This window comes from Eurypyga helias, unplaced genomic scaffold, assembly GCF_000690775.1.
Source record: "Eurypyga helias isolate BGI_N326 unplaced genomic scaffold, ASM69077v1 scaffold1638, whole genome shotgun sequence".
Classification (NCBI taxonomy): domain Eukaryota; kingdom Metazoa; phylum Chordata; class Aves; order Eurypygiformes; family Eurypygidae; genus Eurypyga; species Eurypyga helias.
In genome coordinates, this window is record NW_010267374.1 from 27,693 (window position 1) to 54,960 (window position 27,268).

The following is a 27,268-nucleotide window of genomic DNA, read 5'->3' on the forward strand; positions in this document are numbered from 1 at the left end:
GGTGAGTTTTGTGCCTGGTCAGCACTTGAAGATAACATAAGGGCATTTAATGCTTCATAGTAACTGATTAATCAGTAACAAAAGAGCTGAAACAAGATGCTCCTGAGACATCTTTGAAAATAAATAAGCTACCCATGGACTTGAATGGGTCATGGGATTGCTGCTTGGTAATACAGGATTGCAACTGAGATTAAGGTGATATTTCCCCCTCAGCCAAATGAAGTATCTTTTTTTCAGAAGCCTGGATGTTTTAAAAGTCTGAAATTGGGGTCATGGTCAGAAAATAGATCTGTGTGTATATGCAGTAGCATTAAGCAGTCTGTATGGACCAGAGTCATCTGTGTGGTACTGGAAGGCAGTAGTTTCCTTTTTTTTTTTTTAATTGATTAATTAGACATCTGAAGCAGAATTGCATAACGTGTGAGATAGTTTGTATGCACACTTTTTTTTTTTTTTTTTACAGCATTAATTTCTGAGGAGGTACCCTCTCGGGCTGAGCAAGAGTGAGCTTCACAGGCTCTATTAACATTGTTGGCTTTTTGTATTTTTTTTTTTTTTTTCATCACAGGGTTCAATGTCGGCAGGAGTGCTGGTGGCAGGTCAACAGTCCGGGAGATTAACCGGGATGCTTGTCACTTCCCAGGCTTTCCTGTTCTGCAGTCACTTCTCCCAAAGCACACTAATGTACCTGCACTCTATTTCCTCCTCATGGCCCTTTTCCTGCAGCAGCCAGTCACTGAACTGCCCGAAAACCTGCAGGTCAGTGCGCCTGTCACCAGCAGCCGATGTAATCAGGGCTGCCAGGTAGGGATTATCTAGTAAGATGTAAATGTAATTCTGTCTGTCATGAAAGAAAATAATAGATTAACCAGGCCCCCTCCTCCTTCTCTGCAGCTGACTCACAGTCACGATATGGTGTTCAGTGCTGAGTCTTTGGGGTGGGAAGACAAGGTGCCGTGGGAGTATGTGGAAGCCGGTCTGTTATGGCATAGCTGTTGCTGGTGTCTTTATGGTCTGTTTTGGGATCAAATGAGAAGCAGATCCCTGGTTTGAGCTGACATGGTGTGGGCATTGAAGGCGCATACTTTTTTGCTTGCTTTCATTGTTGTTTGTTTTGTTGAAAGAGTGGGAAGTTGCTGTGGTAAAGACAGTTCATTCAAAACAAGGTAGCTTTTATTTCAGAAAGTCTCTGTGGTTTTGTAGAGAGGCATCTCAGTTGTTGCTGGAAAACGTTTATTGTTCTTACTCTGAACAGGTCAGTTTTGGACTTTTTAATTGTGTGTAAATGAGTAGATATCATATGGTCTGCAACAGAGAGTCCTAGGAAGCCTTAGTATGGTGCTTTATGGGGAAAAGCCACACGCAGTGCCTATTCAGAATGGATACAGTGCTAACACTGATTTATCAGTGGGAACAGGAAAGTAAAAATTTCAGACCAGAAGGTATTCTGCCTGCCTGTTTTCTCAAGAGGAATGCCTGAAAGCACATTTAGCACTGTCCTACAGTGAAGTAGGGGCATGAAACTCACCTCCTTCATACAGCACTGAAGTACAGCACTGTTAAAATTCAACTACTGGAAGTATTTAGCAGTAGCAGTTATAGTGCTAGAGGTGGGCACTTTGTCCTTTTTTATTTTTTAATTGATTTAATTTTTTGGACTTGCTGAAAAATGCAACTTTGTTTTATTCTCTGTTGTTGGTTTGGTGGTTTTGGTGGGGTTGTTTGTTTTTTCTGTGGGATACCATATGGGTTCTACTGCTAGATGTGGGTAAACTGAGGTGATTGTGCGGCACTTGTGCTGACAGGTCTCTTGTTTCAAAACACTTACATACTTTTAGAAGGTGAGAGTTGCAGTTACGGTAGCCCATGGTTAGAAGGCATTTTCTTCAGTGACGTGACCTTCATATAAGGATTTGGGCATAAAATTTGAGGATTTGAAACAAATTTTTTTAGATACTGCCAAATGAGCATCTTGTAGGTCTAATAAAAAGCAGTATCAAATTGCACAGGAGAAAGGGATTATTTCATATCTTCTTTCTTCTCTTTCACTTCTTACAGTTTGATTTAGACTCTATTTGGACATTCATATTTGGAGTTCCTGCCTCCAGTGGCACTGTTACCTCTTCAATACACAGTGTTTGCACAGAAGCTGCCTTCTTGTTACTGGGAATGCTGAGGAGCATGCTGAATTCCGTAAGCATAAAAAATTTTGCTTGTACTTGAATATACAGAATTGTTCAAGTTTGCCATGTGGTCAGAAACCAAATTAGAAAAGGTGAGAATTTTAGTGTCATGACAAACTCAGCTGTTAGTTAGGGTCATAATAGTCGGGTGAAAGCAGTTGTTGTCAGTGGATTATTCTTTCTTCCTTTATTTTTCAGTATCTGTGGAAATAGTGGCCAAAAATTAATGCTGCTTTTTCACAGAAAGGCTTGGCTTTGTGTTTTCCTGCAATTAAAACAAATCAAGAAAGCAGAGGGATAAAATGCCTTTGTCAGAGATCATTGAATTTCTCTCCTGATTAACATTGTAGGGGAATGCTTGAGAGTCTGTATCCCATCTGCTCAGAGCTATGCAGGTTGCAGATTTCATGCATGAACCTTCCACATGCAGAGAAGTCCCCTGACTATTAATAGCTACATGCTGGAGGAAATGAATTTGCTGCCAGAAAAATGTGTTGTCTTCTCATCTTTGAATCTAGTAGTGAAATTTGTGTTCTCAGTGGGAAAATTTTGTATTTCCTTGGAAGTGGAGTGTGTAATCTGCTGAAAATTATCTCCTGAAATGTTTGAAAAGCAGCACCTGTTTGGCTGTTGCCTGTTTAGTCATCAGGTGTTTGCGATACACTGAGAAGCATTGCTTTGCATGTCTTTCCCATGTTAACATGTTCAGAAGCATCTTCTGGATGTGTCTCCTGGTTACATGTTCATGACCTGCTGCAGTACATGTTCCTGTTGTCATGTGTTCTGTCTCTTGCTCCTGACCTGTTTTGTTGTGTGTTTGATCCTCATCTGTACGGACACATTTGTGACATGCTCGGAGACATGTGCTGTCTCTTGCCTTGATGTCTTGTGCTGTGCCATCAGGTCTGTGTTCAGATGTGCCATCAGGTATTGGTTTGACATGAGCCAGGTCATGTTTACCGACATGTTTAGAATCATTACCTATTCAGATACACGTTTTGCCTTATGGTCAATCATGTGTTGTAAATGTGGTCAGTCTCACTGTGATGTGCTTGAACATGTGCTCAGGCATAGGCTGCTGTCACGTGTTAGGCTGCCATGTGTTATTGCTGTGGGTTTACTACATGTTCGGTCATGTGTCTGGTTACGTTTCACTGTGTGATTGCAACTTGTTTCAGCCTGTTTTATCATGACATGTCCTGTTATAATGTTGTGTTGCATTCATCTACATGTTTCTCCTGCATTTATAATACGGTGGCATGCTGCCGTGTTCAGTCACGTTTGTGATGCCTTGGACACATGTTCTGTTATCACATGTTCTGTTGTCGCCTGTTGCAGGCACATGGTTTGGACATGTGGCTTATATGTTGATCGAAGTTGGTGGCTTGTTCAGTTGTCACATTCTGGAGGCAAGATTAACTATGCGTGGTCACATTGGTCAGGTGTTCATCCTGTGGTGACATGCTCAGACGTGTTCTGTCACATTGGGTCAAATTTGTGACACGTTGGTTATGTGCTCAAACACGTTTCCTGTCACTTGTTTGATCACATATTAGCTTGCATGTTTGGATACTGACTTCAGTCATGTGTTGTAGACATGCCTTTGGTCATGTGTTCTGACAAGTGCTCCAACACATATTTGAGATGCTCTGGATGTGTTTTTCACACTTGGTCATGTGCCTGGCCACACATTAGGTCACTTATTTCTGCTCTGCTTCAACAAGTGCTTGTCCATGTGATTGATCACATTTGGCTCCATCTTTGATCACGTGTCACGATCGTGTTTTACTGCACATTTGACAGTGTGTTTGTTTGCATGTTTGACCCTATAGCAGCTCCTGTCTGAAATGAGCATTCTTCAATTAGTGCCATCTGTGCTAATGTGCCGTTTGTTTTTCAACGCAGCCTTGGCAGTCAGAGGAAGAAGGCTCTTGGCTTCGAGAATATCCAGTCACCTTGATGCAGTTCTTCCGATATTTGTATCACAATGTGCCGGACCTCATTTCCTTGTGGATGAGTCCAGAGTTCCTGTGTGCGCTGGCCGCGACAGTGTTTCCTTTCAACATCCGACCTTACTCTGAGATGGTAGGAAATACAGCTAGTTAACTGGGGGGTTTTGTGTTTGGTTTGTTTTTGATTTTGGGTTGGTTTTTTTTTTTTGGTGTGGTGGTGTTTGTTTTCCCTCCTGCCTGTTATTTTTGAGGATTTATCAATTAACAGTCACACGGACATAAAGCTCTGCTTACCCTGCAGAAAGAGATCATTGCAAGTGCTGGGCTGAATGTTTTGTACTTGGGTTTGGAACGGGGAGAAGTGCATGTTCAGCTAAAGGGCAGTTGCTGTGCAGTGACATTTGAAACTGCATTTTAGGGGGAGTGTACGTGGTTTATTTGTTTTCTAGTGGACCTTTATTTTCAGTCATATGAACAGTGTTAGCTCAGATTTACCAAAGCAAGAGACTGAGTCAGCCTGTGCTTTCAGCCCTCTGCACTGGAGGGTATGACAAAATCTAAAACTTTTTCCTCCCACTTTCCTTTTTTTCTTTTGTGGCTTAACCAGTTAAGTGTTCTTGTGTTACAGGGAACTGAGTTCAAGCCAGGAGAGGGCGTGATTCAACTTTGCTTTCATTGCTGCCTGAAGTATTCTTTGAACTTAGTGGCATTTATAAATGATGCTGTTTCTAGAACCTGAATGGAAAGGATACAAACAATTATTGTTAGCCAACAGATAAAAGTAATTTTACTAAGAACGTGGAAGGATGGTTAGGCTGCAGGTTGGCAAATGTCAGAACTAGGGAGGGTGTGATAAAATTCTTATGGAAATACTTGCTGGTGGCATGCTATTTGTTTTTTTGCCAATAAATGCACTCTGATGAAGGTGTCGTATTAAAAAAAGAAAAAGCTCAGTTCCTTTTTTGTTTTCTGTCATGTAAGCTTCATAGCCTCTTTCAGTTGGCTTCTCTCTTGATTTTAACCGCTTTATCATAGAATCACAGAACGGTTTGGGTTGGAAGGGACCTTAAAGATCATCTAGTTCCAACCCCCCTGCCATGGGCAGGGACACCTTGCACTAGACCAGGTTGCTCAAAGCCTGATCCAGCCTGGCCTTGAACACTTCCAGGGATGGGGCATCCACAGCTTCTCTGGGCAACCTGTTCCAGTGCTTTACCACCCTCTCTGTGAAGAATTTCTTCCTGATATCTAATCTAAACCTTCCTGCTTTCAATTTAAATTTGTTACCCCTTGTCCTGTGTCAGTACAGGCCCTTGTAAAAAGTCCCCCCAGCTTCCTTGTAGGCCCCTTCAGGTACTGGAAGGCTGCTATAAGGTCTCCACGGTGCCTCCTCTTCTCCAGGCTGAACAAGCCCAATTCTCGCAGCCCTTCATCATAGCAGAGGTGCTCCAGCCCTCTGAGCATCTTCTTCGGGACTCGTCCCAACCAGTCTATATCCTTCTGATGTTGAGGGCTCCACAGCTGGATGCAGTACTCCAGGTGGGATCTCACAAGAGCAGAGTACAGGGGGAGAATCCACTCCCTTGACCTGTTGGCCACACTTCTGATACAGCCCAGGATAGTTAATAACTTTTTCAAAACTTATTGCAGTAAGAAAAATCTGGTTTTGCGAAGTATCTAGAAATTGCTCAAGTACTTCTTGGTAAGTGAAAGTGAAATGTGATCTCTAATTCACATAACTCATGCCAGTCTTCATTGATTACTGTTTGCCTTGTGAGTCTGAAACTAGAATTTGGATAAGAATAAGGCTTCTTAAGAAGCAAAATATGAAGTTAATAGCCTTAGAAAGGCAGGTGAAAAACAGAGTAGTGAAAAGACTGCTGTCAATTTGCTGATCTCTAGAGTTTTAACATGCTGTTTTTCACAGGTCACTGATCTTGATGATGAAGTTGGGTCCCCAGCTGAAGAGTTTAAAGCTTTTGCAGCTGATTCTGGCATGAACAGAAGCCAGTCAGAATACTGCAATGTTGGCACCAAGACATACCTAACCAACCATCCTGCCAAGAAGTTTGTGTTTGACTTCATGCGTGTGCTCATAATTGATAACTTATGTCTCACACCAGCCAGCAAACAGACTCCACTGGTTGATCTTCTGCTAGAGGTATAGTTTCTTTGGGTTTTGTGTTTTATTTTTATTATTTGAACTTACTGAGACACTTCATTCCCTAAATGGGTTTGATCTGTCCCATTTAGTCATTTTTTACTGAGGGAGGTGACTGTGTGAACTGAGGAGATCACAGTTTAGTCACAAATTTGTGCACCTTTTTGGAATTCACAGGAGCTGAGAAAAGAGACATTTATCTACAGCACCTTCCCCCTCCCTCTTTTTGCTCACTCAGAGGTATTAATTGTATTTCTTCTATCAGGCTTCCCCTGAAAGATCAACACGAACACAGCAGAAGGAGTTTCAGACATATGTTTTGGATGGAGTGATGGACCACTTACTTGCAGCTGATGTTTTATTGGGTAAGATTTAATTATCAATCTATTGATTTGAGCAAAAGGGTTTGATTATTTACTTGTTCTTTATTAGTGTCCTGTTTTGTCACAACTTGTCTTTGTTTTTTTATCCCTGCCCTTTTCTTTGATATGTAAATGGTGTTACTGTGCTGCAATGTTCCTTCACTATCTTGATGGTGCCAAAGCTGTAAAATGGGTTACTCAAAAAAACTGTATGGCAAAGGTCATTTGGATATGTAAGCCAGACAAATTGCAGTCATGTCAGGAAGAACTGAAACTGGATCTTGCATCATCTCTCTTGTACTTCTTGCCTTGGTAGAGCATCTGGAGCTTTTGTCAATCGTGGGTAGGACTTTGATTTTTAAGTTAGCTTTGTTTCCATTTCCTCCTACTGTAGTTTTATGTTGAATGCAGCACCCCAGAAAAAAATGCTGGGATTAGCATTCCATTGATCCAGTTAATAAATGGACAGGAACAGAATTAGAAACTTGTAACTTGGCTGTCAGTAGGGTAGGCTGTCCCACCAGAACTTTGGTTTAGATGATTGTGAAGTGGCCTGTAGGAATATCGCTGCTCAAGTGCCCAGTCAGATTTCATGGTGGCCAGTTGGAGTTCCAGGAGCTCTTGGTCTGCTCTATCTGCATCACAGATGTCATGGGGCAGCATGTGTTTTGCTTACCATCAACAGATCCTTGTAGGAAATCCATGAGGTTTTAGTTTTTTCTTTGACTAAGTCTCTTTTACAGAAGTCTAGAAAGCACAGACTAATGTGAATGTATTTATGCAGATGTGTGTTTCTGATAAATGAAGAAAACCTTGGGGGTTTTTTGTTACCTAGGTGAAGATGCATCTCTGCCTATAACGAGTGGAGGAAGCTACCAAGTGCTGGTGAACAACGTGTTTTATTTCACACAGCGTGTGGTAGATAAGCTTTGGCAGGGCATGTTCAACAAAGAATCCAAACTTCTTGTGGACTTCATAATTCAGCTCATTGCACAGGTAACAGTGTTCTATTAGCCTGCTTGTGAAAACATTTTCACAGGTTACGTTAAAATGCACGGAATGATGTCACTGAGCAACCTGCTAGTAATGTATGTCAGGTCAGCACAGAAGTACACTTTTCTTCCCAAGGCTTTCTCTCTTTCCTGAGCTTCCCTAGCAGATCTTGCCAGTGTGGAGTGCTTTAATATGGGGCAGTTGAGTAAAAACTGCTTTCAGGTGACATTTTTTTGAAATCCCCCAAAATAAACAACAGAATTTATCTCACATGGATTATGGGAAGCTTCCTAAATATACCTTGACATTTTTGGGAAGCTTCCTGGTGGACTTTTATTGGAGATTGTTAGAAGAGTTTTACTGTCAGAAATAGCAGCATCTTTATAGATGTTAAAATTGTAGGTATCATCATGTGTTAATGTAATTTCAGTTCTTGAAATCATGGAATTGACACTTCTGGTAAAATACTGATTTTGAAAAATAAGCATGGGTCATTTCAGGGGAAGATTGTGTGCCAGTAAATTGATTTTCTGCCACTATCTGATCGTTATTTTTTTGCTTCACATCAGTCAAAAAGAAGATCTCAGGGACTATCGCTGGATGCTATTTATCACTGCTTGAACAGGACCATTTTGTATCAGTTCTCAAGGGCACACAAAACTGTTCCTCAGCAAGTGGCTCTCCTTGATTCCCTAAGGGTTCTTACTGTGAACAGAAACTTAATTTTGGGACCTGGAAATCATGATCAGGAGTTCATCAGCTGCCTAGCTCACTGCTTGATTAATCTGCATGTGGGAAGGTAAATATCTCAGACAAGTTCATTCCAGAACCAGGGCTGTGAAGTGACCTGCTCTCTCAGCAGTGACACTCACTTTGCAAACAAGTCAGCAAATTCTGGACAACTGTTTGTAACTTTCCAGCCAGTGAAATGCAAACAAGCTTAAGTGATTTATTTTGAAACAAAATCAGGTTTGGAAAGCGCAAGTATAGAGAATGTTCTTAGCTCCTTTGCCAAAGGTGTTTTAAAATAATACTCACACAAGGGCTTATCTAACCATGTTGTTGTTAAGCTTTGGTAATTTGAAATGTTTTCAAGTTAGAAAGAAACACTGGTGCTAAGTAATTAATAGTCAAAGGAGATCTGTCACTAGATTTATTGTCTATTGCATCATTTCCTACAAATAACCATATCTTACTACTTGGATGTATAGCACTGATTAAGCCCAGTCAGGCATTAAATCAGATGGCCATGACAAATGCTGTAGGCACCTACTTACCTGTATTGCTGCAAATGCCTGCCTGGCATTTTCATTTTTTTCTTTCCAAAAAGATGCACAACTTCTGTTTCTTCCAAAGACACTTGGGGAAGTGTCAGCAGCAGAAACCATATTTTTTCAATTTGTGGTCTCGGCTGTTTTGTGTTTTGTCAGATATTACCACCTTCCTCTAGTGACATCAGTGCCCATGGCATGTCATTTTTCATAACCTTCAGGTCAGCTTGTGACCACAGATGATCAGAACTCAGGTGGACACAAGTGAAGAGACATTGCTGTACTAGCATGTATTGACCTTTGTCACAGGGAATCAAATGCTTTAGTTTGTTGGTTTGTTTTCGGTTTTTTTTCCTGGTGGATGTTAATTCACTGTGTATTTGTAGCAACGTGGATGGGTTTGGATTGGAAGCAGAAGCCAGGATGACAACTTGGCACATCATGATCCCCTCTGATATAGAACCAGATGGAGTCTACAATCAAGATGTCAGCGAAGGTAATCTGAGCGTGACAAATCCACTGATGCCTGCTAATGCCACTTCTGTATTGTCGTCACTAATCTTTTACCCCAGTTACTGTTTGGGATGGAGGTGTGTTGGGGCGGGGGGGTGTGTGTGTGTATGAAAATAGATTAAAAATAGATTAAAAACCACTTAGAAATACCAAGACAGACACATTTAGGATAAGTTACTGTTTTGTTAAAATAGCAAGCGCTTTTCATTGTTTTCTGGACATGCACCAGAATTAGAAATGCTGCTTTACATGCACTGAGTTGAAAACAATAGAAATGGGTCATTTTAATTGTGCACCATGGGTTTGTATCAGCTGGATCTTACATGAGCTAAGGTAAGAAATAATTTGTATAAGCTGTAAAATTATTATCCAGTGGATACTGAGGATCTTTCACTCAAAGGAAATTTATGAACTAGCTGTGGAAGAAAGAATTCAGTGGTTTGGTTTCTGGTTTGTTTGGGTTTTTTTAACATGTATACATGTAATATGTATGCAGGTATATGTACATTCATATGTAAAAATATTGAACTGTAATGTATGTATGGAATTATATATGTGTTTATAGACATACATTTCTAATATTTTTTTGAATCTTGTTAATAGTTGGATGTGAGAGAAGAATCACAACTAATCAGAGCCAGTGTTTCAGGTTCACAGGGCTTAAACTGCTGAAATTAACTGTTAGGTACTTTCTGATAGTATATAAAGGGGGAAAAAATACAGTCTGTCTAAAGGCATTTCACAAGTCATGCAAGAGGAGAAGAAAATAGGGCATAATTGCAGTAATTATTCAGTTCACTACTGTAAAATTACCGATTCTGTATGCACCGTAGAGAGCTTGCTGTCTGTGATCTTGTACCTATGCAGGTCGCCAGCTGCTTTTAAAAGCCATAAACAGAGTGTGGACAGAGCTGATCCATAGTAAAAAACAGGTTTTGGAAGAAGCTTTTAAAGTGACACTACCGGTCAATGATCGTGGCCAAGTGGATATCACTGTTGCAAGACCTTTTATTGAGGAAGCAAGTTTAAAGTGTTGGCAAAATCATTTGGGTAAGTGTAACTGAAGATTTATTAGTCCTGAATGGAGATTTCATTGAAGTGAACCACATGCACTGTATGTTTTAGTACAGATTCAGCTTATGTAGCAGTAGGTACTCTATAAACTGTCACCATTTAACACCTCTCGTTCAGAAACTGTCCCATGTGTAGGATAGACACTGCACACAGGGCCTTTATTCAACACTGTCAGTGGTCTCAACATCACCTTGTGTTTGTGAGTCAGTGCACCAAATGGTGTATTGTGGATTATGGTGATGGAGTCGTTTAGCTCCTTCCCATGAACACTTGGATTGGGGTGGCCTGTGTTACCGTTCTCAGGATTGGATGTGCGAGGCAGCGAGAGGGGGACCCCTCTTGAGCATACATCTGGGTGCAGCATGCGAACCTTTGGTCTGGTGATACAGTTGGAAATCTGTGACTGAGCAGTCCTTTTCTAGCAGCAGTGATACTATGACTTTTCCTTCTTGGCTAGGAAATCTGTTCAGCTTAGAAAGCAGCTTTGCAGAAAAAGGACCTTGGAATACTGGTGGACAGCAAGTTAAGCACGAGCTAGCTCTGTGCCCATCTGGTAAAGAAGGCCAACTGTTGCTGGACTGAATTAACATGAGTTTAGACAGCAGATGATAAAATTACATAGGTGCAAGTCCTTTGATGATTATATGGCTCTAAAATAATTGACGTAAACCTGGAGGTACAGAAAGCATTTTTGGAAATCGTATTTCTAGATGTGCTTTGCCCTGGCTGATGTTCACTGAAGTTTCCAGTACCTCACTGATAGTATATTTGCAGAATTGTTTTGGGTAGAGTGAAGGATCTTTGGAGAAATTCTTGCTATAAGAAAGTACAGTGGTTTTAAAAGAAGAAAAAGAATGCTCAGAGGAGGAGTAAATTAAAGAAACAGTGAGGACCGTGAGTATGTACTTGCTAAATCAAAGGTAACTGATGTACAGTAGGATCCATTAGCTGAATGTCAGGAGGATGTTAAACCAGTTGGGAGTGTTGAACTGAGCTGTGATTATTTATTTTATTTTTTAACTTCAGTTTTAAAATAAGTACACCATTCTTGTGGAGTTGACTATCAACTGGGGTGGTTATACGTGCACGAAACCATGCAGTAGACCCATCTAGCTTTTCTGCTCAAAACAATGTACTTTTGCTGCCAGATCGGTTGGTGGGGTCATGCTGTAGCTCCTTTTTGGGTAGAGATATGGCTGCCTAGCTGGATTTTTTTTTTTTTTTTTTTTTGGCTAGTATCTGCTGTTTATAACATAATTATATAAATTCTGTTATCTTTGTAACTGTCTTGAGGAAAAAAAAAAATATTTTCCCAGATGCTGTCTCCCTGCTTTGGAATGCCCACTTTTTCTTCACGGGATATAAATCAGCAGGGTAGAGGGAGGTTGGGTGATGATTTTGTTATAAATAGCTGCTTTTCATGTCTTCACATGAGGGCAGAATTCATAGCTCATTGACCCCAGTTTTGATAACTGTCAAATGGAGTAACAAATCTGTTTGTCATGCTTTATTTCAAAATGCAAGCAATTCCCAGATTTCACCTGGGGATCTTTCTTTATACAAGTCATGAATGTGAGTGCTGCTGGGCACACTTAAAAAAATCCCCCAAACACCCACCTTTTTAAAGCAGTGAAAAATATCTTTGTATTTAAAATGAAGAATTATAGTGGGGGGATGAAAAGGAAACAACACCTAAAAATTGCTTCCAACACTTCCTCTTTGGTTTTCAGCTCATGAGAAGAAATGCATCAGTAGAGGGGAGGCTTTGGTTCCAACCACACAGTCCAAACTTTCACGAGTTAGCAGTGGGTTCGGCCTCTCTAAACTAACTGGTTCCAGGAGAAACCGCAAGGAGAGTGGGCTTCATAAACACAACCTCTCTACACAGGTAATTTCTGTCGATTAGTAACACACAATCTAACATCCAGCAATGTATGCACAGGTTTTGTGGTAAATATTCCAGTGTAAGGAAACCTGCAGTGTGTGAAGTGATACCTGGTGCTTGGTTTTCCCCTTTTTGAATATTCAGACTGGGCATCTTGCTTCTGCGTGTCCTAACCTAGTAGGTGCATCTGCCTATCTGTAACGTTAAACCAAGAGTTCAACTCTTTGTCGTTGTGAGACTGAGCTGCTTCTGGTTACCTGTGTGCTTTATTGCTTTGCTAGTCTGGGTCTTCAATTCAGTTTGCAGTTCTGCTCTGAAATGGAAGCTGTGAGATAGGTGCTTGTCCTTTTTTCCATTCTGCCCCCAAAGTTATGTGGTTTAGGAAAATCATTATATATGCATGCATCATGACGGAACAAATCCTGCTTTGCACTGTTGTTATGTACTACAGAGAGGAGTTGAACAAAACATCGTGATGGTAGAGCAGGACATTTGTAGCACAGCAGTGGCTCTTGCAGGAGGACGGTACCTGGGGTGGGGCATTGCAAGGAGTTAGTATAACATATTCGAGGCATTGAGAAGAAAGGAAAGAGAGGGGTTTAAAAGTTTTGGAGGCTTGTATTTAGAAGTTGAAACACTGGGGAGATGTTGGGTCAAGGGGGGCAGGTGTATTCCTGCCACAAGGAAATGTATAACTCCTGTTGACTTTACCAGAGTTTGTTCCCTGTGAAAAAAATACATTGCCAGTTCTCATACTGATCGGAAAATTATTCAGTGGCTTTGATAAAATAAAGAATTCTGAGTGCTCTCAGTCTTTTTCCTGGTAAGCAGGCATACCCTTTTCAAATGAAAAGGGAGAAACTCACAAACGGAGCGGACAGGAGCTGTTACTGGCTGTAGCAGTAGAGGGAGCAGTAAGTGAAAACAGGTATATTTCGGTACAGTGAGGAGTGCTGAATGTCTTGAGGATTTCTACCAAGCTAAGCAGCATTCACAAAATATTACTTAAAAGGAAATAAGGAAAAGCAGTAATACATGCCAGTGCCAATCGTTGGCAGTTTGGGAGTGTTCTGAACATGTGTTTGCAATATTTTCCAAATGTTTGTCAGTTTCTTTTAAAGGATATTCCTATACATCATTTTACTGCCTTAAAACCAATCAACCAAACCCCCCCCCCAAAAAACCCCAAACAAAATATTCAGTACTGCTGCATGCAGTAGTTTGAAGTTCATCATCTAAATTGGTTTTTGTTTGTTTGTTTTTTGAAGAACTAGCCTTTGTGAGCAAGAGTAGCAAGGTGATGTATTCATAGGCTTTTCATTTACACAAAACCTGCTTTTATAAAATGTCATTCTGTCCTCTTCCCTTTGTATTAGGAAATCTCCCAGTGGATGTTTACTCACATTGCAGTGGTTCGGGACCTGGTTGATATGCAGTATAAGGAATATCAGGAGGTATGGTTCGGAGGATTAATTCCCTGACACTTGGGCTGTACTGATCCTCTTCCCAGTATGGGGCTTGTAAAATATTAGGTTGTCATTGGTGAAATGCTTGAATATTTAGACATAATTGTTATTAAGCTTTTTCTTTTAAAATGCAGTCAACCAAACAAATGAGGAAACTCATTTTGATCCAGTTGTAGATGAAAACTCTTGTAGCAATATTACATGTTAAATCGTAATTATTTTCAAGAAGTCTAAGTAGTCTTTCCTTAAAAGTGTTAAAAAAAAAAGTGGTATTAGAAATATTAGAATTTTCTGACTTTCTAAAACATACAAAAACTTAAGAGAAGATGCAGAGAAGCACTGTGTACAAACATTGATTTTTGTAGTAACACAAAGAATTTTATGGCGCCTTTCTGAAATCATGCAGCGATAGAAAGTGGCTGCTCTGTGTTTTCCAGAATTAAATCATTGCGCCCTGTGGTGTCTTTCAGACATCCTCAAAGACCTTTGGTTCACACTAGTTGCTGGGCTGTGTGCTATAAATCGTAAGAAACCAGCTTCTGAGAGAAACAAGTCACTGAAAGCAATTAGATAAAAAACCCATCCACCAGACTTTGCTTCATTTAACTCCTTTCTCCAGTGTAAATCCAAGCAGGGAGGGCCTCCAAACCATTTTTTGTTTTCATTCTTAAAATCCTTCAAAGTCAGTGGATTAGTGTTACATTTCTTCTGCATGTGCCATTTAGAAATACATTCAATTAATGATACAAACCAAAAGCAGAGCTTTTACTTTTTTTTTTCTTTCTTTTTTTTAAGAAGATTGCAATATAAACCCTGCTTTTATGGTAACTGACACCAGAAATTTCATTAAGGTGTATTATAAAATGCTACTAGAATTATGACACATTTTGCTGTAATGTAGTGAAAATATCTCTGCTCACATCAGAAGGAGACTTAAAAGCATGGCTCCAATGTCTTTGTGTTCAGCGTCAGCAGAATGCATTAAAATACGTGACAGAAGAGTGGTCTCAAATTGAATACGAGTTACTACGAGAGCGAGGTTTGTGGGGTCCCCCCATTGGCTCCCATCTTGACAAGTGGATGTTGGAGATGACTGAGGGTCCCTGCAGAATGAGGAAGAAGATGGTGCGAAATGACATGTTTTATACTCAGTATCCCTACATGCCTGAAGCTGAGCAAGAAACAAACTTGCTGGTAAGTAGTCAAGATTTTGTTGTGAGTAGTTTTATGCCCTGTTGTAAAACGCATTATTTTTTATGTTTCTCTTAAGAAACGTGTTTTACTCTGGTGGTATTACATGGTATTCCGTCTGTATGTCCTAAATGGTTGGTAAGGTCCAGTTGTTTTTCATAGTATATTTAGGGAAGGCACTGAATCACTTGGCTCAAAACTAAGTGAACTTGAAGACTGACAATTGCAGCATAAGATGAGGTGTGCTTGTATCAAGCTAAGTGATCATGCCAGTGAACAGCAGCTGCATCTTCACAAGCCTCTAGAGGCTGAGAAGTACCATAACTACAGGAGTTTTCAGTCTGAGTTCTCGGCCTTACACTAGATTTAATGTGGTAAACAGCGATCAAAAAAAAAAAAAAAAACCCAGGTTGTAAGCCTTGGTTTGGGTGAGTTTGTAGAATGTACTTTCATCCATCCATGAATATGAGCATGGGCTGTGTAGCAGAAATGCACGTGGCCTTTGAATGCTTGGGAGTCAGTTCCTGTTAATTTTGGAACGCTGTTTTTAAGAGATGGAGCAGTCTGTCTTATTGAATGCAGGATTTTCTTCCTCAAGTTACACCTGAGTGTCAAAATACTTAAAACAAGCAAACAAAAAATAGCATACCACCAGTTGTAAACCATTAGGTGTACTTGCTTGCAATCTGACCCACAATAGCTGTAGTGACAGTCTAATTCACACAAAGTGGAGAACATGCCATCAGACATTCTTCTCAAAAGTGTTCTTTCTGTGATGCTTATATAATTGATGCCCTGTTTTCAGTCTGACTTCTCAAGTAGACTTCCTGAGACATCTGATGATACCGTTCCTCAAAAGGTAAAGAACAAAGTACACTGACTGAAAGAATGTGAAATAAATACCACCTTTTTTCCTCTTGCATGTTAGGCAATTTTAACAAGGCTTCTACATTTGGCTGTCAACTTGCTCTTTCAGTTAATATTTCCAGGCCTAAAGGATTTTTTCAGTAATCACCTTAGAAGATGTTGCTGTGCTCTCCTCAACCTTCACCTAATAAAACTTTCTGTAGATCTTACCTTCTTGCTGCACACTAACAGGCTGTGTTGGGCTGTGCTATCACTGTTCTCACTGTGTGAAGTGTTGTGGCTTTGGGGTCTGAACTAATGGTCAGTTGGTGGAACATGTTTAGTAATGGGCAACATGATCACCTGGAACCACTTACTGGGAAAGTAAGTGGTTTTCTCTAAGGGAGGGGCTTGTGAGCGGTTTTTCTCCTTTTTGGCCATACTGGGCCGCAACAGGCTTACTGTTGTTAGAGCCCAGGTTAATTTTGTCTTAGCTGAGTCTACTACTAATAAAATACAGACATTTGTTTAAAATATGTGAATCCTGCCTTGAAAATAACAGACCTGTTTGAAAGCAGCTGCTCTGCGAGCATTTCAGTATTATGCTGCTTCTCTACTAAATTTCATTCACAGTCTTGCCCATTACTAAGTACAGCGTGAAATGTGTATTCACTCATTTTTAATTACGTTCAATAATAAACTAATGCACCTAAATGACAGTAATTCTATTATGCAGAATATCTAATACTAATTATTACTGTTTTCCTTTCTTCATGCTAGCAGTGCTAGTTAGGATTTCTCTTTGTAGGCTATACATAAGTTATTTCCACAGAGGTTTTAGGCCTCATTTAAGTGGCATTTTTGTGGTGATAAGGAGTGAAGACTTAGTTGAACATAATTAAATTTAACAAATTAAATCACAGTGCCTTAATTTAGTTTTTTTCTCCATGTTGCTGATTTTAATGTCTTCGTCATCCTGAGCATCCACTTGTAATAAGCTAGTTTGATTTTACAGGTCATTTAGTTTTCCCACTGTACTGTCATACAGATGAACCACGAGTAAAATAAAATAAACACCCCACATTTTATGTATTTCCATTTATTACTGCAAAAGTGAATAAGGGAAAATCTTAACTGAAATGGCAGTGATATTCTACATAATATAAAGCATTGAACAGGATTTATAATAATAATATTTTGTAATTATCACAACCTAATTTAGAATTTCATGGGAAATAATGCTAAAAAATTATTTGTGGTAGAGAACTGAACACATTCACAACGCTGTCTAGAGTTTGGGGTTAAACAATAGTCAGAGAAAAAAGTTCTCAATTACAGTGTAAAACCAATGGGTTTTCTCCATCCATGTGCATCATCAGTGTGTCGTAATTTCAGAAAGCCTCTTGGCTTCTTAGTACCTTTGCCTCTATTTCCTGTGATCATTCAGGCATATTAATTGTCCTTATTTAGTTCTTCTGTTCCAAATGTTGCCTCCATAATAAAGTGAGGAACATCAGAATTAGCCTGTGGTGGGGGCCAGGATGGACAAAGGGGGGGGGGAAATCCACACACAAAAAAAAGGCAAACAAAAAAACCCCACACTAAACCACCACCATAATGAAATATATCATAATATGTTGTCATCGCTCAAGGGCACAAACAGTGCTTGAAGAATTACCTTGGTTAAATGGATGCTCTTGTGCCGGTCTTCTACCTACAAATGATCAGAATCTTTACTAAAAAAAGAAACAACTGAATTAATTAAGAATTTCTAAACCTTAAAGCTGCTTTTAGGTCATATCAACTTGCACATATCTGTATCTTTCCTTGAGGCAAGTTTTTATTCAAACTCTTGCCTGGCAAAGAAGTCAGCTGGTTAACAAATGAGGTGCGTACGTTGTAGGGAGGTATGAAAGATGATAACACGGCCATCTGATCTGTCAGTCTTAAACACAGGTATCCCAGCCTTTTGTGACAGTTCTTATTTCCCATGTTGTAGGTTTATCTGCAAGCATTTCTGCAACCCCATTATTAGCTGAGTGGCTGAATAGCTCCCTTGCAAATTAGCTGACAGATCACCTCTACCGAAGAGTCTCTGTTTCTGTATGTGTTGGTGTATGACTGAGCACGCACAAAACACTTGATGGGCATGCACTGTGCTGCACACAGTATGCCTGCAACACATTCACAAAAGTGAGTGAGGAGTTGACTGACCAAGCAATCTCTTCAATTATTTCTAAGAAACCTGCTCGTTACCGAAGAGCTATAAGTTACGACAGTAAGGAGTACTACATGCGCCTGGCTTCTGGAAACCCTGCAGTCTTTCAGGATGCTATAGAAGAGAATACAGTGGGTGAAACAACTCAGCAGGAGCCAGAACATGGGGAGGACACTATTGCAAGAGTCAAAGGTTAGATCATTTGCTCTGTCCTGAACTGTGTTCTTTAAATTTATCTGCCTTTATGTCTTCTCATGCATTTGCATTCAGACTGGCATAAGGATCCCATAGGATTCTTGTTTTTCTGTCTTAGCATTGGATCAGTAATTTCAAAGTGCAATAGGTTTTGCAAAGTGAGTTTTTTATGTGTCAGGTTTTTATTTATCTCTCTCTGTTCTTCTTTTCCAGGCCTGGTGAAGCCTCCCCTGAAACGGTCTCGCTCTGCTCCTGACGGAGGAGATGATGAGAACCAGGACCAATCACAGGATCAAATTGTTGAGGGGAGTTCAATTGATGAAGAGGAGAAGACTGACAATACGACTTTGCTTCGACTTCTGGAAGAAGGAGAGAAGGTACTGTGTACTTGAAACACTCTAAACACTTACTGTATTGGAATTTCTGCATTACGTCACAAGCGTGAATAAATGTCCTAAATATCTTCCCTGACCCACAGCTGAATTTGCTTAATATTTCATCAATTGCTTCCTTGAAACCACATGTGTAGTCTGGTTCAAAGAGATCCTGAGCTGAAACTCCCATACAAGAAAGCTTCTTTTTCTTTCCTTATGCCTGCTAGGGGAAAGAAAAGACCCTGACCTGAAATAAAAGCTGTGTGCTATCCCATGCTTGCATTATTATCCTGTCGGTTAATGAGCCCAGACAGAAAATACATGTTGAAAATATAATTACTGATCTTGACAGGCTGTCTGTAATTCATTGTTCCCTTCATTAAAATGAAAAACCTTGATAAGTAGGATTTTATCCCCAAGAACAGTGTTGAACGACCGTGCTGCGTATTTGGTATTTCGGACTTTGTCCATCTGAAATATACCAGTAAATACATTTGTGATCATAGTCATGTGGGCTACAGGTTCCAAAACATGCTCAAGAAGCATTGTGCCAGTGGATAACTTGGTAAATTTCTATATCCTACAGAGGAGGCTTTATTTAACTCCCTTCCTGATTTTTAATTGCAGTCATTAAATATATCTCTGATTACGGGGGAAAATAGCAGAGTTTTTGCTGTATCTACAAGTCACAAAACAGTGTCTGGGGCTTGTTCTAATGAAACAACAGTCTGAGCCTGAGCTTGTTAACCTGCTTTTGCTAAGCGCCTGCTTTTTGTTACAGATTCAGCATATGTACCGCTGTGCTCGGGTTCAGGGCCTTGACACCAGCGAAGGGCTGCTTCTCTTTGGGAAAGAGCACTTCTATGTCATTGACGGATTTACAATGACAGTCACCAGAGAAATACGGGACATTGAGACACTGCCTCCAAAGTGAGTACATTAATGGAAAGTTTCCTCAATCTGTAATAACTGAACGAGAAGTATTTAATGAGAGAAGTCAGCTCCAAAATAATGTCAGGTTTGGAAAAACCTCAGGAGCAGTTTTCTCTGTGCTCACAAATTGCTCAGTGTAGTATGGTATATTGTGAAAATCAGCTGTTCCTATAACTCGACTCTCATGTGAAGTAAGAGAATAATTCTTTTAGTTTTTCTTCTTCTGATCACTTCTCTCTGGCCTGTTTGTGCTCAATTACAGGATGCATGAGCCAATCATACCTAGGGGAGCAAGGCAAGGTCCAAGTCAACTCAAAAGAACATGCAGCATTTTTGCATATGAAGATATCAAGGAAGTACATAAAAGGAGATACCTTTTGCAGGTAACTTGGAAACTGTTTTTGCATTGAATTTTTTGTCATTTTGGCATATGCATAGAATTTTTGGACAATTGTCATTTTTAAAAAATAAAAGAAACACATGACTGATCAGTTTCACCACAGTGATAGAGCTTTACTTTCCAAATACTGAAGTGCTTAGTTTGGGCATACTTGTTTGAACATTTGACTTGCCATGTTTAAGTTTATTTGGATTTATTAGTGAATTTTAGTATTCTGAAAATAAAACATCTGTCTGCACCAAGCATAGTTTCTTCACCATAATTTGGTGTCAGATGTAGCACAGTGTGACTAAACTGGTCTGTGCCTGACCTTCAGAGATGACGAGCAAAGCGTTGTTGTTGACGTGGGTTTGTCCTCTTTGTTTTCAGCCAATTGCAATTGAAGTTTTCTCAGGAGACGGACGGAACTATCTTCTAGCTTTCCAAAAAGGGGTTAGAAACAAAGTTTATCAAAGGTATTGTAAAATAAGTTAGTACGTTTAATCTGAATATTTGCAACTCTGTGGTGAACCATGTTTGAGCCTACAGTGACCTAACAGCCAGATGCAGATTGCAGGAGTGGTGGGTGTTAGGCGGCGGATAACTTGGTAGCAACTTAGCGCTGCACAGAACAACCACTAGGAGCACTAATGCCTGCCTATGAAACATACAGTGTGCGTTCTGTGAGAAAAGGGTCATCCCACTTTTCTTGAAAATGTTATGTAACTGCTTAAAACAAAGTCTGTATCTGTATTAAATGCTCTCTGTTTCTAAGGAAAAGACATACCAAGCACTGAAGGACTAATCCTAATCTCCATTTAACTGTTGATGCAGGTTTTTGGCTGTGGTGCCATCTCTAACTGACAGTTCGGAGTCAGTGTCTGGGCAAAGACCAAACACCAGTGTAGAGCAAGGGTAGGTGATTCTCTTCCTCACGAGCTCATCAGTTTCAAATAAAGGATTGAGGTCAGGATCCACTGGAGAGTACTGCAACCTCAATTTAAAATCGCTTATTACTAAAATAAGTAACTAGTGATGTTGTGCTCCAGTTATTTTAAATGTACTAATATCATTGGCAACATTGGTATATCTTCTTGCTAATTAGTATATCCTGCTATCAGGATTAACGTTACCTGTATACAGATACCTTCTGAAAGGAATTGGAGTGCCAAAGCCATTAGACATTTTCCTCTTTGGCAGCTTGTTAGATACATTTGTACTTGGCACTGAATTGCATAATTAATATGTGTAATTTTAGGTCTGGGTTTAGAAATAAAAAAAGGCACTGCTAAAGCAAAAAAGAACAAAGCTCCATTTTTCTAATCATGACAATTTACAAGTTTCGATTTTAAAACTTTGGATTGTCTATGAAGATGTAACCCAGATCTCACTGCTGAGTCAGAAAATACGCTCCTTCTTCCCATTAGGTCTGGCCTGCTTAGCACTTTAGTGGGAGAAAAATCTGTTACTCAAAGATGGGAAGTAAGTATGAAAAGGGTTTGGTTTGGTTTTTAATGCCTCATTTTATAGTGATATGTAATTCATGAGTGCAGATAAATTGCATCCTCTTATTCAAACTGTAGTGGAATATACTAGTACAGAAAGCGTATGTCAGCATTTTAGCTTGTAGTATTTCATGATATCATCAAATGGGAAATGCTTCTACAGTTGAAAATGCAAGGGGAGGGACTGTAGTGAAAGTAGAGTGAGCCTTATATTGAAGTAAGTTTCATGTGTTTGGGGAGGGCTGAGTACGTTGACAGCCTAGCAGCGTAGATATTTGATTGTTGTAAAGTGAACACTTTACAGTGCTGTTATCTGTCTTCCTTAAGAGAGGAGAGATCAGTAACTTCCAGTACCTGATGCACTTAAACACTCTGGCGGGCAGATCCTATAATGATCTCATGCAGTACCCTGTCTTTCCTTGGATCCTCGCAGACTATGATTCAGAGGTAAATAAAACATCTTGTCAGCCTTGTCGGTAATCTTTTATGTGTTGGAGGCTTTGCAAATAGTACAGCTGGCTCATACTGCATTGGTAAAAGCGAGGCTTATCTTTATCAGCAGTTGTTCGATTTCATCCATTTTGTGATGTTCCTCCCGCTTGTCAGTGGGTAGGTAGGATATTAGAGATTCCTGGCTGTCCCATGCAGGCCTGTGCTGATTTTACAGCTGTTACTGGACTGTGCACAGGTGAGGGCTGGGACACATAGCTTGTTCTAAGGCCTCTCTGTCGCAGCAGTTCCTTTAGGCCTTTGCGTTAGCTTTCTGCTGAATATCCCGAAGGACGTTACGCACACAGAGAAAGCACGCTTGTCTAGAAAACGGTGCTAGGGGCTACTGTGCAATCTGGCCCCACGGTGAAATACTTGCTTTTGAAAAAGATGAAACATCCTTTTAATGCCATTGTTACCAGCCAGGCCATAACATAAAGTGTTGAGGTGTATGTCGAGTATTCAAGAACAGAATTAGGGGGAATTGGGGAATGGGATGAAGGGAACAGAGCGATGTGAATTAACGTAAAAAACACTGACTGTCTTAGATCAAACTGTTTTAAGCATATCCAACATTGCATGTGCTGTGTGTGTAGGAAACAAAGATGACTGCCTGAGGAGGTATGTGGTGTTAAATATGGTAATCAGCAGTGTTGAAAGCGTTTGTTCAGGTTTGAGGGTTTTTTATAAATTGGTGTCTGCTTTATTTTTAAAGGAACTGGATCTTATGAATCCCAAGACATTCAGAAACCTGGCCAAGCCCATGGGAGCTCAAACAGAAGACAGGTTAGCCCAGTACAAGAAGCGATACAAAGATTGGGAAGATCCCAATGGTAAGTAATGACACCTCTAGCAGGAAGAGCAGAGGGACATGTGCCTGTCACATGATGGGAGGGAGTCATGGATTTTTATATTATGAGTCGAGAGGGCTGGATGTAATATGCAGAGCTCTACCATGTGTTTTAGTGACTCTCCAACAAATACTAAATTAGAGCAAAGGGGCGTTGGCTTTCTCGCTGGGTTGTTTGTTTTAAATCCGAATGACAGCTTTTGTTTATATGTTGAAATAAAGACAAAACAGTTGGACATTCAGAACAGTTTAATATTGTCTAAAGGCTATAATGGGCAGGCACATGAAGCACATAACCAGCTGTCTCTACTAATACAGTTTGAATGCTGCTGCAAAACCAGTAAATTGTACAAAGGAATGGGACGACATCTGCATTAGCAGTACTCCAGCTTTTTAATTTCTTATCCTAATGGAGTTTTTTTTTTTGCCAAGGTAGCAACATTTTCTTAGCTAAAAAAAAACCCCACAGAATGAGCAAGTTACGTATTCTTGATTTTAGAGCTTCCTTGTGTATTGGAAATAAAAACTGTGTGTTTGGCAAGGCAGCTATTAGATGTTATGTTTCTTCTTGTGTGCTTTAGTTGAAGACACAAGCCTGTTTAACTATTGCAGTGCTGTTCTGTACCAACAGCAGCAGGTGGCAAGACATCATTTCTGGGAATGAATCAGTATGTTCTATGTGTATTTATGCAGACCTTTTTGCCAGGAACTTAAAGTAAAAGCTGTACAAAATCTGTAGTCAACAATTCTGAGACCTATTTCTACCCAGGGCTTTAATTAAAAAACAAAACAAACAAACAAAAAAAAAAACCCCAAACACAACCAAAAAACAACCACCCCCAAACTTTAGCAGAAACGACCATATCTGCACTGCAGCATTTCCATTAGTTAAAGTAAAAAATGACTAACCATACAGTATTGCTCTGCAGAAGCCCATTAAAGTAGAGCTACTGGACCGCAGCCACAACTCAAGTGATGGCCATGACAAAACATAAAGCTTTCAGATTCTTGAGAATGAAAATCACGAATTCCAATTTTGAATGTGTCCAAGGTCACAGAGTAATTAAAATGCAGCACTTAATAATTTTTTTTTTCTTTTAATTTAGTACTAATTCTATCACCTAACTGTTTTTATTTGTTCTATGTTCATGATTTTTAATCTTCTTCAGGGGAAACTCCAGCTTACCACTATGGGACTCACTATTCATCAGCCATGATAGTGGCTTCCTATCTTGTCCGGATGGAGCCTTTTACTCAGATTTTCTTACGGTTACAGGTAACAGTTACATCACCTCACGCTGTGTTTGTTTCCTGCTGTACCTTTGAGACCTAAATGAAAACTTTGATCAATCAACTTTGTTTTCATTAAATATGGTAGAAGTAATGTTTTTAGCAGAGTAGTTGTTGCCCGAGAGTTTTTTTGATGTTTCTTTGTAAGAGGTGAAATGGAATTCACAGGGTTTTTTCTTGTAGTTTCAACATTTTTCTAAATGTGTGCAGAACAAAATATCAGCAGACTAAAACCAAAGCAAATTTTATTGTGAAAAACACTTTGCTCATCATGCTTTATTTGTCTGTTATTGAAAGAATCATATGCCAGTTGTTTAGCTCTGTGCTGGAGGTGTTGAAAGATTGTTATTTTAAACAAGTATGTCTATCCAAAGAGCCAGATTAGTACTGAGTGTTAAAATAACAAATGTTTGCAGAGCTTGGAACTGTTTGCAAGTTTGATGGGTAATGAGGTTTGTAACACTACATGTCAAATATTTTCCTAGGCAGAAGCTATCAGGCAAAAAAAAAAAGTGTTTCTCTGGAAGAGACTGAACTTCAAAGTAGGACTAGATTACACTTGTCTTAAAATTCTGTATGTCTGTATCTCGGTGCTTTTTGTTTACTATTATTGTGTACTAAAAAGTAAGGCAGCTGTTTAAATCCATTGTGTTAGAGGAAGAAACATGCTGTGTTCTATAGGGTCTTTATTAGGCAGAGGATGTTGTCATTTGCCTTCTCAGCCAAATCTGCTGTGCTGAGAGAACTCTGATGCTGACATGCTTCTCACTCTGTCCCACAGGGTGGTCACTTCGACCTGGCTGACCGAATGTTTCACAGTGTACGGGAGGCTTGGTATTCAGCATCGAAGCACAACATGGCAGACGTGAAGGAGCTCATCCCAGAGTTCTTCTACCTCCCCGAGTTCCTGCTCAATTCCAACAATTTTGACCTCGGTAGGCAGAAAGAGCTTGATAGCAAGGCTGTGGGTGCGAGAGCAGTGCCAGACAGTCTGACATGAGAGGTGTCTCATGATATGGGCAGTAACTTGCTACTTCACAATAGTGTTCACTGTCTTTTTTGCACGTTTTCTTAAGCTTTGCAAAATCTGTTTGACAGTCTTCACTTTTAGAACTTCCACTTAAGGTATTCCTAAAGGTTTTGTTGAAATGTCGCAGTTGGCTTTTGTGAGAGTGGTTATTCAACAGGAACCAAATTTCACACCTGTTGACCATGAGAGAGACATGTTCCTTAAGATGTGTCACTCTCAATGGTGGCATCAAGCTCCTTATTTGCTGAGCTCTGAGCAGTGATTGCAGAAGGCTATTTTACATGCTGTTGTTTTCATTAACTTCCATGGACTGCAGTGGGTCTTTCCCATGAGGAGGAGAGAGAAGCAAAAATTTGCTTAAATAGAAAAATAAAGGCAAAATAATCATGTTCCAAGAACACTTGCTGGGGAAGCATAAAGGTTTTGAGTTCAGACTGTGCATTATGAAGTTGTGAACACAGAGGAGGAGTAATCTAATCGACGCCCCTAGGCAGAAGGGTATTGTTTGTTTTGAAGAACATATGCTGAAACACATTCATCTTCAGAAGTCTTGGCAAGGAATATTTGAATTCTTCCTCCTGCAAGCAATCTTACGTGAACAAGCAAGGTGGAATTTTTCATGTTTTATTCCCTGACATTTAAAAACCACACCGTATTTTAAAGAAAAGACTGAAATGTCTTGCTTTATAAAGGAAAAGGTTTAGAATTTAGTTCTTTAATGCTTTTGTTTTCAGTGTTGCTGTTGCAGTGCAGTTTCTGTTCCAAATTTTTCTTTTTTTTTTTTTTCCTAACAGGTTGCAAACAAAATGGCACTAAACTTGGTGATGTAATACTCCCCCCATGGGCTAAAGGAGATCCTCGTGAATTTATCAGAGTTCATCGTGAGGTAATTTACATTTTAATAATGACAGTAGAAAACATGAGTTGGGACTTTCCCTTGCATACTAACCTATGCTCGCTTCATGCGGTCACTAGTCTGGTAGTTCTGGGTTGATGGCTAATTGTTGCAGAAGTCTGTAGAACTGGTGTTTCTTCCCCTTCCTTTTTGGCCAGGGAGTACATTGAGGCAAGAATTGCCTCAATGAAAAGCCTTATGAAAACATAATAAGAATATGCCAATATATGTTCTACATTTTTCTTTGTGGCAGGTGTAGCAGCTGCAACCAACAACTGATGCAGCTCGTTTTAATGCATGCCCTTTGAATTTCAGGCTCTGGAATGTGACTTTGTGAGTGCCCATCTGCATGAGTGGATTGACTTGATCTTTGGCTATAAACAGCAAGGTCCTGCTGCAGTAGAAGCTGTCAATGTCTTTCACCATCTCTTCTATGAGGGGCAAGTGGACATATACAACATCAACGATCCATTAAAAGAGACAGCAACCATAGGATTCATTAATAACTTTGGACAGATACCAAAGCAGGTATACCCTTCAAAGAATTCTTATTTGCCAGATGACACTTGAACTGAAATGTATTAATATAGAATGGGCACGTGTTTTAGGAGTGTTTTTCCATAAATATTCTTCCAGTTATGTGAAATCATTTCCATTTCCATCATAAGTGCAACGAAAATTGACTTTGGGCTTTGCTTGTGAGACTAGAAACAGCCTTGTTTGTTTGTTTGTTTGTTTTTCTCTTTGCATCCTTAAAGGTTGCATCCATCAGCTGCAAAGTCAGAGGGGAGCAATGCAACTTAGAAGTAATGCCTACTATTTAGGCATTTTAAATTATCCTGTAATAAAATAATTTCTATAATAAGTTATGCTTCCCTTTTTTTTTTTTTTACACTATCTTCCTGGCATTCTCCAGGACTTGGCCACACCTTTTATTTGAAGAATCTGTTGAAAATAATCTCAAAATTGAAATTTAGATGACTCTTGTAGGCCAGCTATGGTAAAGGAACAATACAGACACATTTTTGGTGTAGCTTTAAAGTTTGTGTTTTCTTTAAGAGATTACTTTGTTATTAAATGTAATATTAAATCTGAAGTTTTTACTGTGTGAGGTTTTCAGTGTTTGGGAGGGTTGGTCTTTCTTTTTCCTTTTTTTTTTTTTAATTAGACATTTCATTAGGTTTGGGTTTTTGGTGGTTTTGTGATTTCCTCA

At 39.7% G+C, this 27,268-nt stretch overlaps 1 protein-coding gene across 1 annotated transcript in view; it reads left to right on the forward strand.

The window, feature by feature from the left end:
- Nucleotides 1-27,268, forward strand: part of WDFY3 (WD repeat and FYVE domain containing 3) — a gene marked incomplete at both ends in the record, with an annotated part of 54,898 nt that overhangs the window by 27,209 nt on the left and 421 nt on the right. Inside the window, 26 exons of the mRNA XM_010157376.1 lie at nucleotides 569-804; nucleotides 2,059-2,193; nucleotides 4,089-4,268; nucleotides 6,063-6,296; nucleotides 6,562-6,661; nucleotides 7,494-7,654; nucleotides 8,221-8,450; nucleotides 9,309-9,418; nucleotides 10,303-10,485; nucleotides 12,240-12,397; nucleotides 13,771-13,848; nucleotides 14,827-15,054; nucleotides 15,857-15,910; nucleotides 18,139-18,307; nucleotides 18,524-18,687; nucleotides 19,466-19,614; nucleotides 19,880-20,000; nucleotides 20,387-20,472; nucleotides 20,831-20,911; nucleotides 21,424-21,478; nucleotides 21,829-21,948; nucleotides 22,706-22,823; nucleotides 24,010-24,116; nucleotides 24,912-25,065; nucleotides 25,955-26,046; nucleotides 26,371-26,583. Of these exons, the coding sequence (XP_010155678.1) occupies nucleotides 569-804; nucleotides 2,059-2,193; nucleotides 4,089-4,268; nucleotides 6,063-6,296; nucleotides 6,562-6,661; nucleotides 7,494-7,654; nucleotides 8,221-8,450; nucleotides 9,309-9,418; nucleotides 10,303-10,485; nucleotides 12,240-12,397; nucleotides 13,771-13,848; nucleotides 14,827-15,054; nucleotides 15,857-15,910; nucleotides 18,139-18,307; nucleotides 18,524-18,687; nucleotides 19,466-19,614; nucleotides 19,880-20,000; nucleotides 20,387-20,472; nucleotides 20,831-20,911; nucleotides 21,424-21,478; nucleotides 21,829-21,948; nucleotides 22,706-22,823; nucleotides 24,010-24,116; nucleotides 24,912-25,065; nucleotides 25,955-26,046; nucleotides 26,371-26,583 (3,716 nt within the window). The remainder of the gene's footprint in view (nucleotides 1-568; nucleotides 805-2,058; nucleotides 2,194-4,088; nucleotides 4,269-6,062; nucleotides 6,297-6,561; nucleotides 6,662-7,493; nucleotides 7,655-8,220; nucleotides 8,451-9,308; nucleotides 9,419-10,302; nucleotides 10,486-12,239; nucleotides 12,398-13,770; nucleotides 13,849-14,826; nucleotides 15,055-15,856; nucleotides 15,911-18,138; nucleotides 18,308-18,523; nucleotides 18,688-19,465; nucleotides 19,615-19,879; nucleotides 20,001-20,386; nucleotides 20,473-20,830; nucleotides 20,912-21,423; nucleotides 21,479-21,828; nucleotides 21,949-22,705; nucleotides 22,824-24,009; nucleotides 24,117-24,911; nucleotides 25,066-25,954; nucleotides 26,047-26,370; nucleotides 26,584-27,268) is intronic.